At 41.2% G+C, this 18,578-nt stretch overlaps 1 protein-coding gene across 3 annotated transcripts in view; it reads left to right on the forward strand.

The window, feature by feature from the left end:
• Window positions 1-18,578, forward strand: part of LOC146862709 (plasma kallikrein-like) — a 640,898-nt gene that overhangs the window by 224,582 nt on the left and 397,738 nt on the right. For all 3 annotated transcript variants that reach the window (XR_014978168.1, XM_085641979.1, XM_085641980.1), the window contains 5 exons: window positions 11,411-11,520; window positions 13,574-13,733; window positions 17,351-17,460; window positions 17,563-17,722; window positions 17,803-17,915. Coding sequence is in view for 2 of the 3 variants with exons in the window: in XM_085641979.1 (XP_085498105.1) it covers window positions 11,411-11,520; window positions 13,574-13,733; window positions 17,351-17,460; window positions 17,563-17,722; window positions 17,803-17,915 (653 nt within the window). In the remaining variant the exon portion in view is untranslated. The remainder of the gene's footprint in view (window positions 1-11,410; window positions 11,521-13,573; window positions 13,734-17,350; window positions 17,461-17,562; window positions 17,723-17,802; window positions 17,916-18,578) is intronic.

The raw sequence follows: 18,578 nt of genomic DNA on the forward strand, positions 1-18,578 counted from the left end.
AAAGATAAAGAAAGCATATTTTCATAATTTTTACGGTGTAGAGTCGTTTTTGGAACGGATGCACGCATGGTTATTGTATGGGTATATTGTATGCTTAGCACTGCGCCTGTTTCCTGACCACTCGAGCCAAGCTACCCCGTTGTGTCGGGAAGGTCCACCACCACCCTGCGGAGTGGGGGTGGGCTGTTTCCAACAGTCAGGATAATGGAAGACTGGAGGAAGTGGGATGTGCAGAGATAACCCTGGCAAAATGGAGTCAACATAATGTAATTTCATGGAACATTGCGGGCCTGGCCAGTAAGATGGAGGACTGCAATTGGACTAGGTACATCAAGCAGTATCAAATTATCTGCTTGCAGGCGACTTGGTCCACTGACTGTAACCACTTTCTCGAAGGGTATAAAGCTCACTATGTCCCTGCAATAGCAACTACTAGGGGCAGGTCCAAAGGGGGAATGGTTATATTTATCTCGGTTGCTTTATCTTGTAAAGTACGCAGAGTCTCAACATGTAATACAGGAATTATTGGTCTAGTTTTAACGGGGGAAAACTGTATGGCCGGCGTGGTTAATTTTTATAATGCTACTAATTCTTGCTCTGCTTTGAGTCAGATAGTAGCATTGAATGCTTTTATTACTAGTTCTATGAAGGATTGTGCCCATAACCTCCTGATTATGGGGGATTTTAATGTCCATCTCTGTGGGGATCCACTCTTTAAAAGTATTACAGATTTAAACTGCCCACGATCCACGGATCTTCATTTTGAACATACAACGGAGGGGGAATATTTAAACGACATGCTTAATGATCTGGACTTAACGACGACAATGGCACTAACTGACCCTACTATGCGTTTTATGACACCGACTTTTAAGGGTCATGGGAGGGGAACCTTTATTGATTTTGTTTTATTAACATCATCAATGCAGTCTTTTGTGGGTTCCTCTGCTATTGAAGTCAGTGAGTTTAGTGATCATAACCCACTCACTGTATATATGAGGGGTCCGTGGTTAGCCAAAGAAGGATTGAATCTTCCTTCAGGCAGGGTGAGTACGACAGACGGGAGACGTCGTTTGAGATGGTCCAAGATCACTCCAGATCTGCTGTATAAAGAGATTAAAGTCGCCTGTGCAGATGAGATCATGGCTTGTACGAAAGAAGGTGCACAGCCACACAATGTCATTAATGCGTTCCAAAGTCTGGCGGACAAGGTCTCAAAACTGATGTCAGCTCCGGCAAAGAAGCTGGAGATCAGGGGACCCAAATGGTTTAATCGTGAATGTTCAATGGCTGCTAGAAATTTAAGAATAGTACTGGCAGCCAAACCAAGGATAAAGGCAGAAGTTCAGCTATGTCGTAAGATATATAAAACTTCTATCGCTCGACATAAGGAATTCCTTAGGGAAGAAGCTTGGAGTGAGATTCTTGATCCCTCTATCCTGCGGAGTAGCACTAGATTTTGGACAGTGATGAGGAAACATTTTTTGGTTCAGCAGCAGGGTGATGGCTTAGAATGTCACATCGCTAAGGAGGACTGGGAAGCACACTTCAGCAAGTTGTACTGTTGCTCGTTGGATGAGTCTTACAGCTCTGCCCTTTCCGTCAGTGGTGAAATAATTAGTTTTAATAGAGGTGAAGTTATTGAGGGCATTGTGGGTTTAACTGCTGGCAAAGCACCAGGGCCAGATGGGATCCCTCCGGACTTGTATAAGTCCGAGCCTAACTTCTGGGCACCTATACTAGAGTCTGTTTTTAACGCTGCTGTGAAAGATGGGTGTCCGCAATCATGGGGTGTCTCTAAATTGTCCCGGTTTTCAAGAAGGGGGACAGAGGTAGCCCACATTGTTATAGACCCATCTCACGAATAGACTCTATGGTTAAAATTGTGGGACGAATTTTATTGTCACGACTCTCTGACTGGGCAGAGGAAAAAAACATTATGTCCATTTCTCAGTATGGTTTTTGCAGAGGTCGCTCCACAATAACTCAGTGCCTTAATCTCTTTTTAATCCTAAGTAAGTACACTGTAGTCCAAAGGGGCACCATTCCTCTCGCCTTCATGGATTTGTCCTCAGCTTTCGACTGTGTGAACAGGGGAAAGCTGTGGCAGTTCATGAGGGAGAAGGGGGTAGACAGTGGTGTGGTTGATTTCTTGGCTGATTTACATAACAATACCAGAGCTAATGTGAGATATTCCCAAGATTTGAGTGTTACGGACAATTTTAGTATTAGAAAGGGTGTTCGCCAGGGATGTATTTTGGCCCCCTTCCTTTTTAATTTCTATATTAATGAACTAGATAGCGTGTTACAGAATGTCCCGGCAGACTGTCCTAGAGTCGGTAGGCGGGGAATTCCTATACTTCTGTACGCAGATGATGCGGTTTTAATTTCAAGAACTGAGAAGGGTCTTCAATTACTTTTAGATGCTTTTAAATCGTTTATGACAGATAGAGACCTTCTGGTAAATAATTCTAAATCATTTGTCATGCAAGTAGGTCAGCAACCAAGGAGGACTTTTACATTCAAAATTGATGAAGCTATAATCCCCGTAACAAAAACTTTCTCCTACCTTGGGGTTCTCTTTGATACAAAACTAAATTGGGCCCCTCACCTTGGAAAAAAAAAGGCGATTTTGTGAGGGTTAATGCCTCTATTTTTAACTTTGCTGCCAAACTGGGGAAAAAACCCATTTGTGCCATGTTAAAATTGTATAACGCAAAGTCAGTGGCAACTGCAGTCTATGGCAGTGAAATTTGGGGGTATGTTGGTGGTGAGCAACTGCAGATTGCTGATAATTCCTTTTTGAAGAGTCTTTTATGTGTCCCTGCAGGCACATCTAATTATGTCGTACATGAAGAGCTAGGGTCGCAATATTTAAGTGACATGTACTCTTTACGTCCCTTGATCTGCTGGCTTAAATTATGGTTGAATCAGGACATTCCATTAACACATCTGATTGTGAGTGACTTTCTGGGTCTAGAAAACGTAATGTGTACCCCTTGGATAAAATATCTGAAACTCAATTTTCGTTCAGAATTGTTTGAACACCCGAGTAAAATTGTAAAAGGGGACTTAGAGCTCATTAAACGGGCCTTCCTTATGGATAGGAGGATCCGGAGGGAAGAAGTGGAGCTTCAGAAACAAAGTGTGAGGAAATTTGTCATGCTGAAAACTTGTGAAACCATAGAACCATACCTGACTGGCTCCCTGACCTCACATGAAAAATTTTTGCTGACAAGGTTTAGGTTAAATCTTTTTCATCATTTGCTGATCAGACCAAAAACCGATATTTTTAATAATTTGGCAGCACCCTGCGGCTGCGACGGGAAGTCTCCGCAGGATATGCTGCATTTTATATTTTGATGTAAATTTTATGAATTCCCTCGCAAGCGCTATTTGGTTTCTCTTTTAAAAAAACTTGATTTTACACAAATCAGACCGGCATTAATGTACCTACAATTGTTGCATAGTGACAGTATCCTCCAAATGAATGAATTTTTAAAATTAACTGTTAAATTGAGACATTGTCTGGACCAGTAATGATTCACTGTGTATTTTGCACTATTTATGCCTTCATCCTTAGTAATGACTCTATTTTGTGGAAGAAAGTACAGTTATTTTGGCATTTTATTTGTAATGTACTTTGTATTGTATATGTACTTTTATGGTCTATAAAAGAACCGAAATAAAGTTTATAACTAACTAATACAAGTAATATGCCTGTGTCCTAATCTCTTAGAAGATAGAAGGGCCCTGCTACAAAGGGGTTGTATTGCAAAAGATATAAGATCCTGCAGAGGAGAGCATCTGGCTTGTTTTGACCCCTTGAACACTACCCTAAACTATGCCTTGGTCAGATTTATGGATCGCTTCACTAAGAAGCTAGAGGAGGCGAGATGTGCACACGATGGACAGTCAGGTAACCTGTCTCCTCTCCTTCACTGAGCCTTTTGCCTCCGGTCATCCACCAACAGACATGCTTTCGACTTCCAATCAATGCACGGCACAAGAGGAGTTTACTTGTCTATACTGTTTTCTTCAACCTCTCCCCCTTCATTTGGAAGATGCCAAACTCTCTTCTTCAAATAAACATAATCCGCTGAGTATCATGGGCTGTGCATCAGGCAATAGAGGCTTTTATGTCACAATGATCCCTTTTTAATTCCCAACTGTTTAAGCTAAAACTTAAAGAACTTTTAGACTTTAGGTTTTAATGTTGTTCTTAACTCCACTGTCAAAGCTAGTACCTAAAGACATAATGATGTTTTTAACTTTATTGTCAAAGTTAGCACCTAGCAAAGGACCTCTGTTTTTATATACTGTTGCAAAGGTTTTGAACAAATCATGCAATAAAGGAAATTCATTTGTGACTGCAATCATGCAATAGTTTATTAAGGGGAGCACTCCCCGGCATGGGCCCATATTGCCTCCACCCTGGGGCCCAATAGAGTTTCTGCCCACCTGGGAGGGTGGATGTGGGTATTCACCCCCATTCTCTCCCCACAGGGGCAGAAAACTCATTAGGCACCAGGGACTGCATTCATTAATCATTTCTGGGGGAGAGCGGCCCCCTGGGAGTGAACCCCCATCACAGGGCCCAAAAATCTTTCAGTCCCCCCGGGCAGTGGATAGGGCTATTCACCCCAATCTGCAGAAAGCCCACTACGCATCTGGGAAAGGATTTATGCAGCAATTTTTCTGAGTGGTGCCCTGCAGCATGGGATTGTGCTCCCGCCACCTTGGACCCAATAGATTTTCTGTCTCACGGGGAACAAATAAGAGTGTTCACCCCTAATCTGCCCCCACCAGGGGAGGGGGCAGAAATCCCACTAGGCAGCAGGGAGCGCATTTATGCAGTATTTCTTTTTGGAGGGAGTGCCCCACGGACATTGACCCATGGCTGGAGGGTAGTGTGTTCCCAAAGCACCATAACGTTAGATGTCACATGAAGTTAGGAACCATCAACCAATCAAAACACAGCACATACAGCACATACAGCACACACAGTGATCACACACTTCCCTTGCCAGACATCTGGACATGTTACCCACTGGCCCTCATTGTGCCCACGCAAGTTTGAGACATACCTGCCTTTTTCATCAGGTGGGAATAATTTATGGCTCTATGACTAGGACTACATTTCTCTCTCAAAAAAGGATCAATGAATTGTTTCATGATGCTTCAAGAAATGTATATAAAGACACTCAAAACAATCATACTTTGAGACAGTCTTCAGGCCCGCTCTATAACTGTGCTCCCGGCCATAGTGTTTGATTAAACCAACTGTTTCTGTTTTGCCAAATCCCTCTGTCAAGCCAGATAGGAGAGATTGGCACTTCGAACCCAACTGCAGCCGAAGAAAAGGACCCCGCTCTGACGGATTCACATCAGTGATGCAAGGATCGTGAGCAGATGTCACATTTGATTGAGGGTTCTGCTGAATTAAAGTGCGGAGATCTGTCCTGAAGCCTCCGTCAATTGGGTAAGAGACTACATCTGATCCTTAGTCCCAGCATTTGGCATATGGAAAACTAGGAAGAAGCATAAAAGTTTTACCTGAGTGCCCTGACACTGACAGAAATCTGACTTTTTGCCTAGTTTATGTGTCTGAACTGAGGAGTTGCAAGGTGGTCTTGAAGGCGATCCTGCGGACGTTATCCTTTTTCAGTAGCCAGCATGCTAAGAAAGGTGAAGGATGTTTGTCGCTTGGACCACTGGGCTCAACACAGTCAGTACGATTGCTTCATGGGTGTGATACAGGGGTGAGGCCTCACCACTTGAACCACTGGGCATGACACACATGATACGCATAGGCCCTGGGTGTGATATAGAGCGAGCACCCTGATCTTATTTTTATGTCTAAAAGGGTTTTTCCAGAGATACTGGTTTCTTAATACTGTTGGTATCTGAAAGGAGTGAGAGGTGTAATTCCCTTGGACCACTTGGTTGATACAGATGGTACACATGAGCCCTTGGTGTGATATAGGGTGTAATTCAGACATTAGGTAAAATTTGGAGATTAGGTGTAGCTTGTGCTTGACTAAAGAGGGCCAGTGGTTGTCAAGTTGTTCCTTGTTTCTGCATAAATTGTAGTTATCTTTGCCCTGGAGCTGATATTGACAGACTATCAGGCTCACTTAGTCCCATGTCCCAATTAGAGTAGAATCTAATATTATTTGATCTTTAGAAGCTAAATGTAAGTCCCTTAAAAAGTTCCTTACTACCATGGAGTTGCCGCTAAAGCACATGCAAACTGACTACCCTACACAGATGAAAAAACTTAGCAAGTATTGCTATGAATGGCATGCACATACTAATGCACACGTGTTCCTCTGGCTAGAGGGGGGAGCCTTCGACACTAACAAAATCGAAAACATGAGAACCCACATTCTCTGGAGGTTACTGGTCAATGATTTGGATACTGTAGATCCTGAAGATGACAAGGAAGACTGCTTCATAGCAAGTGTGGATGTTGTTGAGATGAAAGCATGTAGTGAGGTCAAATGAAGGAAGGCCAAAGATGATGACACAGTGTTGAAAACCGTCAACAAATACATTGTGAATGTATGGCCTAAAGAAAGAAATTAGTGTTCTGATACCCAACCATTCTGCAAAATTGAAGATGACCCCTCCTTAGAGGATGAAGTGGAAGTGGTGATGAGGTGTGATTAGTGTGTACCACCCTACGCTATACGAACGATACTGGTGAACAATGCTCATGATGGCCATCTGGGCTCAACAATGACCAAAAGAAGGATTAGGGCTCACTATCGGTGGCCGCCTATGGATAGTGATATTGAGTTGGCTGTGAAAGAGTACATTGTGTGCAGGAGATCCGAGAAGGGTTTCAAGATAGTTACACCGCCTTTACAACCCATACCCTTACCTGAGAGGCCATTAATGAAAGTAGTCATTGATATTGCCGGTCCATTTAATTTTCATCCTTATCATTTGCATTATGCTTTTGAACTAATGGACTACCATAGCAAATGGCCTGAGGTTTGTTTTTTTTCAAATCCCACTGCTAACAATGCTGGACATTTCCTGAAAGACATTTTCATGAGGGAGGGTTTCCTGGAATCGTTACGGTCAAACAATGGAGTGCAGTTTGGGAATCATGAAATGAAAGTGTTTTCGAAAGAATCAGGGGTAAAACATTTAAAGAGCTTGCTTTGCCATCTAATGGTTTATTGGAAAGAATTAATAGAGTTGTGGTGGAATTTTTAAAGTGGGATAAAAACGAATGGCTATGACATGGAGGAGGCGATGAAATCTATGCTGTGGTTTTATTGAACCATGCCACATTCACTCACCAAGGTGCCTCCTTTCGAGTTGCTTAGAGGGCGTCAATCCACATCTATACTGTATCCCCTACGGTTGTCTAAAGCTGCACAGAACAAAGTCAGGAGCTGTGTTGATCAAGAAAACACGGTGGAAAAAGAACAGAATAAAATGGAAGACAGGTATGATGTAAAAATGCCTACCAGAAAACAAGTATTTCCCCCTGGTGAAGTGGTGCACGCTAAGAAAGCTAATTTTGTGAGGAAAGGGAAATTGGGTTATAGTGATTCAGTTTCTGTCCAGAAGGTGTGTGGTAACACTGTAATGGTTCAGGATGGGCATTGGTGGAATGTCAGTAAAGATGTAAAACTACAGGATGGGACTAGGGATGGGTGTCATGGCACAACAAACATGGAGAGGTCAGTGGGGTTTTCAGCTTCTAAAAAGAGATCCACTGTTTTGGAACTACAAAGGTCTACACGTGAGAAGGATATACCATGGAAATTGAGATCATGGGCATTCCTGTGTTTATTTTGTGATATAGTTTTTTTAAATTGTTTTAGTGTATCTTTTCTTTAGATAGGGTTTTGGTACAGTATTACCCTGAAGGTCATTCTTAGGGGGGTTTTATTATTGTGTATTTCTGTTGAGCTGGGTTTTGGACTGTGTATGGTCTGTTATAAAAAAGAGAGATAATATGTTATGTTTAGTGGTTTGAGTTGGTAGAACTTCCAACTCTTGAAATGTACTGATGGGAGGTCATAGCCGTGCTCTCTGTGGAGTACTCAAATGGTGTCTCCAGGTGAGAGTATGGAGGTGGCTCCTGTGTCCGACTACATTATTCCCGAATAAACTTGATGTTAAAAGTGTTACCGTGTTGTGGCTTCATCAATTACAACAGAGTTCTCCATAATCAAAATCAGACACCTGTTAAAGTGGCTTGTTACCTAAATAAAGATTATTCAAGTTTCATGTGGAGTGATTGAACCTTGTTTTTAAACTTTTGATTATTAGCCCCGACTGATGACAAAAGACTAAAAAATCTATCCAGTGGATTTTTCATTTCCAAACTAGAGTATGGGAGACTAGTAAAGCTTCATTTGCAAACAAGAATGTTGAGCTTTTCGTACCCCCAAGCTTTGGTGCTCCATTAACACATGATTGTAAGAATACCACTACTTGAATAATGTATAAAGTAAACACATTTTTAGGTATGACTCACCCTTGATGGATGCCTTGCCTCACTGGAAGTGGTTGAGTGGTTTCACCATCCACGCCCCAGCGAATCTTGGCATAATTGTTGCCGTGTATTTAACATTGCACTGGGAGGTGCCTTCTTTGACAGTGAAGGCCGTAACATATACCTTGAGATGTTATCAAATGCAGACTAAAGGTCCACAAAGACCAAAAACAAGTTATTTTTAAAGAGAAATATATTGTTTAGGTATCATGTAAAACCTAAGTCTTTACCAACTGTACTTAGCTTTCTCCTGAAACCTGCTTGACAATATGAGGAAATATCATTCTCATTTATCAAAGATTCAAACTTTGTGAGCATCAGCCTGCCAAAGACATATAATGATGAGCCCATAAGGCTGACTGATTGGTAGTTAGCTGGATCTTTGCGACAGCCTTTCTTGTGTATTGGAACCATTCTAGTCCCAAACCAAGATGGAGATACCGGGGTACCCTACAGAACAGCATTCATTAGGATCAGGGGGAAATGGCCCCAAATCTGAGATTCTGACTTTTACAAGTTGACAGGAATCTTATCATGGCCAGGTGCCCTTGCACTGTTTTTGAGACTGAACCACACATATTTCTCTTTGTGCAATCACCAATGACGTTAGCAAAACCCCCATGCCTCCTTTTTCGGTCAAAATAGGACGACTATTATCGGTAAACAGATCAGAGAAATATGAGGCTTTTTTTTAATGTGGTCCTCAGGGATAAGTGCGATGTATTTTTGAGACCATTTGTCAAAATGTCCTGGGGTTTTACATTTTGAGGCTTCCAAAATCTTTTCTCATTGACTGTCCACCCTCACCCTTTTACATTCTAACAGCGCCTGGTAATATTTAAGCTTTGATGCCGTATGAACATCTAACTTTCATTTCAGAAGCTACACAAGTGTTGACTTCATGGCAATTGCAGTCACACCAAAGGTTGTTTCCATTCAAGAACAGAAGGTCAGGTCAGAAAGGGTAAGAAAGCTTCAACCAGGTTTGCATGCAGGGCTCTGTTAATGTGAGAATCCCTATGGTTAGTCCAATAGCGCTCCAGTATCTTAAGAATATGCTTGCATCGAGTAGGAGGAACATCATCCGAAATCACTCGTTTCCACATCAGCCCTTTTCTATTATATACTAGAGATCAGTTTCATAGTGTCAACTGATAGATGTGAAACAATGTTCACGATAAAGTACTTAGGTTCGAAAAATAAAAGTAGAGGCTTGTGATCAATGTCACACTTCATTATGACCGCCGTGTCCTGGATTAAAAGCATTCGATCTGTTCGTGTAATATGCAATTGATACCACCGATCCCCAGACTAAAATGTTAATTTGGGAGGGTCGTAAATAGTCATGGACATGAACTAGAGTATATGGGGGCAGAAGTTTCTATGTCTGTCTATTCTGTTGATACCCTGGCACTTCCCTTGCTGCACTTGGCCTCAGAGGTCCTAAAGGGAGCAGCAGGGACATAAGTTAACAAAAGCTTTAGTAGATCTGCTTACTTTCCATAGTTTTAAATCCCCTCTCTTCCCCTTGCTTCACAGCAGCAAATAGGAAGGTTTGGGGGGCTGAAGGTGGAATATAGCTTACGCCTGTGATGTCACTTTTACCGAAGTGATGTTCATGTAAATTATGCTTGCTTGTTCAGGTTTTGTGCTCCACAGTATAACTAGAAATATGCTGGAGTAAAAGAAAGCGCTGAATGTTAAAAAAAAAAGTGCTGAGTGTGCAAAAACAGGTACCAAACTGCTACGAAAATTGTCACTGTTTTATTCTACCATATTTCAAATGAAGTGATAAGGACCAGATAAGGAACTGAGCTAGTAAGTGTATTGAAAACCCGAGCCAGTAATGTATTTATTTATTTACTAATTGTTTTATGTAGAGCAGAGATGAGCCAAAGGTGTCTGAGTGAGCACCCAAAAAGGTAGCAGCTATGCATGGTTACCACACGTAGGTCTACTTTACAAATGTACAGAGCCAAATGGAGATAGTAGCAATTATTTGCTTTTAATCATTAAATAAATGTGGTGTTTGGTTGTGTCTGCTACATACACGCCAAAAACGTACAGTAAGAGATGAAAAAGTACACAAGTATTTCCAAATGACAAATAGCTACATGGAGTGTAATGTAGAAATAGAACACATTGACTGAAGGGTAGGCCTGGCGCGTGAGATGGAAACGTATTTCAGATCTTTTTTAAAGATGGCAAAGGATTAAATTGGTCTGCTGACTAGTGAAATTGAGTTTCTGACCTTTGCAATACTTCCAGAGATTGATTGACTGAGTGTTTCGTCCTCTTAAATGTTGGTGTTTCGAGCAGAAAGTTGTCTTTAGTTCTGAGAAGACGTAGACTCCCTGTTAGTTTGTGAATTAATTACTGCTCTTTTCATCGTCTACTCTTTCCCAGCTTGGTAATTTGGAGACTAACCAGCAAAAATAGTGAATCCCCAGGTAATTCTGCACCCACTTGAGAACTAACAGAAGGTTCACAATATTTACGGTTGTAGCTCCAAAAATACCTGATATGTTTTCATAGAGGGATAAAGAGAAACAAATGTGCACTACAATGACAACGAACCTTTTTTTCCTGTCCTTCCAGTTAGCAGCACTTTCATAATTGGGTTTAAAGTGGATGTGAAACCCTAGTGCTTGCCTAGTACACTCAGTAATGTCATAATTAATTTTTAAATGCAGATTTTGCTCCAAACTCCTTTTTTTTTTTTTTTTAAGCAATCCCCAAAATAAAACGTCAGCAGATCATTTCAAAGATCACCATGTTCTTTTCTAAGATTGCTTTTGAAAATAATTTATCAGTTCGTTAAATATTCAAGCAAATATTGTTGTGAATTATTCATATGGACATATTTATTTCTTGATCTCCGTTTTTTAGGCAAGTATGCTACTTTAAATACACTTTAAGAGGAACTCCCACAAAAATACGATTCCTTGAGAAAGTGGTTTCTGGATTCTCCCAAAAAGCTTGTGGACTTTCTACGGCTGGTAACTACTAATCTCTCATTCTAAATCTAATTAAAAATGCAAATACTTCATGTGTTTCTTTTCGGCCTTGAGAAAATATGGTATTCAAAACATTCATTATTTTATTGCAGTCATCTCACACACGCTCATCTTTCACACACATCCCTTTTACAACAGTTAATTAATGAGATATGAATGTTTTATTTATCAGATAATTCATATGGTAAAAATTCTATAACATTTTAGCACGGATTATGATGGAGTGCTATATTTATGCCAGTACATCTACCCTGTATGACTACTTATGCAGTCATATGTTGTAGAGACGCTTCATTGATACTATATGGACATATACAATAAATAACATCTTTAATTTGGGGTAAACATACTGAGCCACCTTGCTTCCTGATGAATTGATTCTTCTACAAGTCCTGAATGCTGCAGATTAATATTTTCTCATTGCTCCTACCCTTTATTGGCAGGTACCTGTTTAAGACTATAATTAATCTGTTCTTCTGACTATATAATAGTTTTGTTGATTTACCTTTCGTGTAGATTTGTGTAGTAGATCTACCCTGTATATTTTTCATTAGTAGCTTCCCTGTGTGCACCTATCCCACGTGGATACCAACGGACAGTATTCTGAGTCACGCTGAGGAGTGGTTTGCCTTTTAAATAAATTATTAATTAAACATTTGTTATATGTTTGTGCCCACATACCAGCTTTGTTTAGTGTATTTTATAATGTTTAATACCTTTAATGTCTCAATTAGGTATTACTATACTTTACACATAGCATAATAACATGGACCATAGAAAGTTAGATAGGATGAGGATGTAGCCTTATGGCTAGAGCGTTCGAACTCGAAGCTGGGGACCCGGGTTTGAGTCTCGGCTACGACACTCAACATCCTGTGATTCTGGGCAAATCACTTAATCTCCCCATGCCGAACAAAAATTAATGTGCCCATTTCTAACGAAGCTGGTGCTCATGTAAAGCGCTCTGATACCCGAAGTCTCGGGTCTAGTTTGCGCTATATAAAATTAAAAAAAAAAAAAAATGACACAAGGTTAAGAGTAAGAAACATCGGAGGTCTGTCAGAAAACTTTAATTCACATCTGTTAAAATACATAAAAGTGCAATAAAAAGAAAAACACACTTTTTGATACTCGTACATCAGAGATCAGAATAAGTTGAAGTGGAGGAATACAAGATGGCCTATTAACAACTTCCTGAAAGAGAAATGGCCAGGTTGAGATCTCATTTTCTCAACACAAAACGATATTGTGAACCAGAAGAAGAATATAAAAAGGTTGACAAACTCACCAATAACAGCAACAAAGGTTAGACAGGTAGCATGTTTCGGCGAAGATGATGTTATTCTTGAATCCTTCTTATCTTCTAAGATGGTTAGCAAGGTGACAATATGTGTGGGTTTGTTTAGGTAGATACCACTGGAGTGAATTTGCATCTGATTCTCATCTCAGTGTGGAGCCAATATAGATTTCTCAATATTGGGGGAAAATGACGGAATTTTCTTCTAGTAGAATTGTCTTGCTGGGGAACGAAGCACAGCTTTGACCAGGGCCAGATGGGGTTGAGGAACACCCATAGGGTGTACAGTTATCAAAGTCTCAATGAGAACCTATTAATGAAGGGGCTAATGTTTTAATTTTGGTAGGTGTTAATAGATGTTTCCTTTTCTTAATTGAGAAAAAGTGGAAATATGCAAATGAGCTTATCTTTTGAAGTGAGGAACGAGGGGGGCCGGGGTCAAGAGTAAAGCCTAGGGTTCCACTATCGTGGCCCTGCTCCATTTAGACCACAGATCTCTGCCACACAGGCAAGGATCACCACATTAAGTGGACGGTCCTCTGCCCGAGTGGCAGGGATCATGATGGACGACTAAATGCTAGAGTCTAAAGTATGCGCAATGTGTTTACCTATGTTTTAGCAAATATTCTTATGAATTCAATCAAAGATGTGAAATTCGTCTAACCCTCATACAATCTTTAAGAATGATCATTGTATGAAGCACTGGTTTACCAGTTCTGTTTTTCTGTTTTTTTACAGGCTGCATGTCAGACATTTTTCAGAACAGAGACTTTTCGGGAGATAATATTACAAGTGTTTTTGCTCCAGATATCCGTACATGCCGGAAGATTTGCACCTACTATCCAAACTGCTTATTTTTTACATTTCTAACAAAAGAATGGAAAGTGCAGTCACAAAGGTAAGAGGAATTATATCAAATGGCAATTCGATATTTTTGCAATCCTAAATGACTCTAACGGTTAAATACATTTATAGGAAAGAAAAAAACCTGCAATCTAGTGTTATGTATTCTGTTAATTGAAATGTGATATACGTTGTTTTGAGTTAAGGTTATTCCAGAAAATCCTTAATAATGTATTTACAATGTTGTTTAAACCCTATTTCTGATACATATACAGCTTTCCATACATATGATCACAATATTGACTTTATACAAGAAAACAATATAAGCAAAAACATATCTCAAACATAAAATCTTGAACATTGGAAATCATCTCTCAAATAAAACAGCACATCTTCCTCTCGCTTTCAAAAAGTACAAGAAGAAGAAGCCATCATAAAGTCTACCATAACTACACACTCTCACTATGATTCAGAACCAAAACTATCCACTGCGAGACACTTGCTGACAACAATCAACGGGTATGTCACAAAAGTTAAATATAACTGACGTGAGTGTGTGAACGTTCCTGTGGGCCTTATAGTTGGTATCATGAGGTTGGTGAAGATATTCTTTTTGGAACCTTGTCTTCTTCTTCCCTACTATGGATTGAGATGGCTGTGCATTGGGTCACAGAGAATTGCATGTCAGTGACATGACAAGTCCCGAGGGTCATCTTGAGTGGCTTGGATTCCTTAAGTGTTCTTGCCTGACTTTCACTAATGCCGGATGGGCTTCTTAAATCACTTGAAGCTATTCAGTGTGATTATGGGATTAGCAATGGTGACTGTGAGTGACCTGCCTTTCTTTCTTACAGCACTGCAGCTCGTGGAAAGGGAAGTTTCTGCATAGCTCCATATTTGATACATATTTTCTCCTTTCATTTGCTAATGAGGAGGCTTACATCTACTATGGTTCTGTGGCCCTAACTCAGTGGTGGAGCAGCCCATAGCCTTCTCTGCAGAACAAGCACATGTGCCTTTTGCCCTGTTGGCTTGAATAAATGAGCATTCCTCCTCTGGGCATCATCCCTGTACTTTGGCCTCCTTTGTGTGCAATTGAGAGTCCTTACGTGTACGTTTTTGTAGCTTGGTGGACTCTGAGTCTCTTTTGGGTAATTACAGTCCCAGCCATTTTGGCATACCCTTGCATTATGGGCGGTGGCCACTTGGTTCCGGGATCTATGATGAATCACTTGGATGTGTGGTTTCCCTAGTTGGAATGGTGGCCTTGTCCCTAGCATTGTGCCCCTGCTCTATCAAATGCTTAAGCTGATGTCTTTCTTGGCCTCCTATTGGGGGTAACTGGTGAATAAATGACTGCATATGTCTCCCTCTGAATGGTGTTGGATATCTTCATTGACATCAGGTGCCTCTTGGCCATCCCTGTCGGAGAGTGGTGCTCTGGAGTAAGCTCTCTCTGTGTGCAACAGTACTCCAGTGAAACGTACCCTCATAACATGTAAAGAACTTTGATACCTTCGGATCCAGCTAGTGCTATATAAAACCCCAAAATAAATAAATCTGCTTTCTACAACAGTGATATTCTTGGTTCTGGCTTTTAATGTTTGCTGTCAGGGTGTGGTCCCTTTCTTGTGGGCATATTTCAATTCTGGTTTGCCAATTCAGTTTGCATGTTCTACCTGGTCCTCTTGATCATGTGTGTTGCCCAGGTGTATGGTTCTCACCCTCTGGGTATTAGTTCCTTCTCCTGCCCTCGTATCTAGGTCCTTCCTGGATGACCTTTACTCAGTTTTCAGGGATTTGTAAAGCGTGGCAAAGCACCTGTGAGTGTCTCAAGGCACTGGAGTTGCTAACTGCTTCATGGTGATCTGTTCCTTCAAACAGCCGGGTCTTGAGTGCTTTCCTGAATTGCTGGATCGATGAGGCAGTCCTGAGCTGCAGGGGAAGGTCATTCAAGGCTTTAGCCAGCAGGTGTGAGTAGGAGCATCCTCTGCTGTTGCTTCCGCAGGTCCGGGGTTGTCTACGAGGAAGAGAGAGGCTGAGTATAGGTGTCTGGTCAGTTGGTGGAAAGTCATATGTTTGTTGAGGTATGCGTGGGTGAACATCTTGAACTGCCATCTTATCTGGATCAGGAGCCTGTGTAGCTTCTTGAGGTGGTGTGTGATGTGGGTCCATCTTGGGGAGGTTGAGGATGAGTCAAGACACTGAGTTCTGTAATGTCTGTACATGCGTTGTTCCATGGCGAGGTGTTGTTCCCAAAGAAGAGCACTTCCGTCTTGTCCGTATTGACCTTGAGACAGTTGTCACTTATCTAGTCAGCGATGTACATCTGTGGAAGCTGGCTCTGGTGGTGGAGGGGTCGTCTGACAGTGAGAGGATGAGTTGGGTGTCATCAGCGTAAGAGATGATCTTGAGTCTGTGCGATCTGACCATGTTGGCCAGGGGGTCATGTACGTGTTGAAGAGGATGGGCCTGAGGGACGACCTTTGGGGGACTCTGCAGATGATTTTCTTGGGTTCCGAGGTGAACGGTGGGAGACAGATTCTCGATGTTTTCTTTGGTGAGGTATGAGGCGATCCATTTAAGTGCATCTCCTTGGATTCCGATGTGGTGAAGTCTGTTGATCAAGATGTGATGAGACAGTGTAGAAGGTGGCTGACAGGTCCAGAAGAATGAGGGCTGCCGTTTCGCTGCGTTCCAGGAGGGACCTTTTGTCGTTGTTGGCAGCAATAAGGGCTGTCTCTGTGCTGTGGATTGTGCAGAATCCGGATTGAGAGGGGTTCGGAAGGTTGTTGTGTTCCTGGTGTTCAGGGAGTTTCTGTTTGATTGCCTTCTCTAGAACCTTCACTGGAAAAGGGAGCGGGAGATGGGCTGGTAGTACTTTATTTCTGCTGGGTCAGAGGATGGTTTCTTCTGCAGGAGCATCAATAAGCATGTTTCCAGTCCTCAGGGATGGAGGATGAGGTGATGGAGGTGTTCAGGACTATCTTGAGTTCTTTGCCAATCGTCTTGCTCCTAAGGTTGAAAATGTGGTTGGGACAGGGATCTGTGGGTGCTCCCAAGTGCACAGAGTTCATGATGGAGATTTTAGCTTGAGTAGTGAGAGGGTCCCAGTGGGGAAGCAGGCGTTCGGGGTTTGGGATTATGGGTGTGAGCAGGTTGATGCTGTCGCCAATAGAGGGCTGGGGTTTGAAGTTTTCATAGATGGCTGAAATCTTGTTGTGGAAGAAGTCCGCCAGGGTGTCACACATGTATTGGGAGGTGGTGATGTTGTTCTTGGTGGAAAACAAATATACTTTTTAAAAACTGTAAGTAAATAAATAAGTACAACTGCAACTTATGAAAAATCAATTCAGTAGAGTTCTCTCACTCTGGACATTTCTTTCTAAATAAAATGTTGCACACTCCACTATTCACAGAGGAATATAATAGAAAATACAGATATAAATGACCTGAAAGGGGTGTGTTTGATTATAATACTGTATATTTGTTTTCTTTTTTAGCTAATGTGTGGTTAACTGTCACCTACTGTGACTATATGAATGGATCCCTTAGACAAGTTCTTAATTAATTCCATTGGAAAGTAACTTAGTTGCGTGTTGATAGAGCTGTATTCAATAATGATGCTGTGATTTTACTTAATTATGCAATGGTTTCATACTTTTCTCTTAGAAACCTTTGTTATTTGAAGACCTCGAGGACTGGTATTCCAACTTCTCCACAAATTACAGAAAATACCCTGTCAGGCTTCAGTCTACTAAGCTGCAAAATACCCACTGCAAGTAGGCATTTTCAAGAATTTAAGATTTTATATTTGAACCTTTTTATGGATTATGAAAGTAATAGTCAATCTACATGTCACAATGTTCTCTTTGTGCTTTCAGTGTGTCCATTGCCCGTTCTCACGGATGCAGAGTTTCTCGGAACGGACTTGGGAAAAATCTATGTTTCAGGAGATAAAGAATGCCAGCAGCATTGCACAGATACAATCCGATGTCAGTTTTATACATATTCTACAACCGCAGAAGCGTGCAGTCAAAACAAGTAAGATTATAAAAAATGTAAGATACATGGCACATGTAGGAAAGAAGATAATGTGACATAATATTTTTTAATTCACACAGATGTAAATGCTCCCTAAGAATGTCTTCTAGTGGTTGGCCAACAGGAATACGGCATGGGAAAGGTGGCATTTCGGGCTTCTCCTCACGGTTATGCAAGGTTAAGACGACTTATGGTAAGCACATCTTTTGTTAACATTATGGCCCATATGTATGAAATTCCAAAATTTCAATTCCCAAATAGTGAATCCGTAGAAATTGCTATTTAGGAATCACAAATTGGAATGTATGTAACCTACGATTTCCTACAGATTCACATTCACTATTAGAAAATCACTAATTAGGAAATTAGCATCTTGGAAGCTCGTGTTTGATTTATAGATACCACTAGCCCTGGTCCAGTCTTGGAATGAATCAAAGGCATGCACAGTGACATCAAAGGGACCTCGTTGCAGCTACAGCTGTAATGTTCACGAAAGACAGGTCTCTTTGTTTATGATGTTTTAAGACCAAGTTCACATTTGATACTGCAGAGCGTTCTGGGAGGTATTTTCCAATCATGAGTAAGCAAAAAACAGCCACTAGGCCAATCCAGATCAGAAAAAACAATATTCCAGTTATTATTCAGAGCTGGAGCCAAGGTGATACTAAGTAAGTCTTTTTCAGAAAAGTGTAGAAATCATGAAGTTGTTGCTTACGGGAAACTGGAGCTGGCGTTGTCTCTGGTTCACTGGGATCAAGAGAGAAGAGAGAAGGTATCAAAATCGATGAAGTTGCCAGATGCAGTTCGATCTAACTTTGGTACCTCAGCAGGTTTTGTTGAACTGGCAGACACCTCC

Source organism: Triturus cristatus, chromosome 2_2 (genome assembly GCF_964204655.1).
Source record: "Triturus cristatus chromosome 2_2, aTriCri1.1, whole genome shotgun sequence".
Lineage (NCBI taxonomy): Eukaryota > Metazoa > Chordata > Amphibia > Caudata > Salamandridae > Triturus > Triturus cristatus.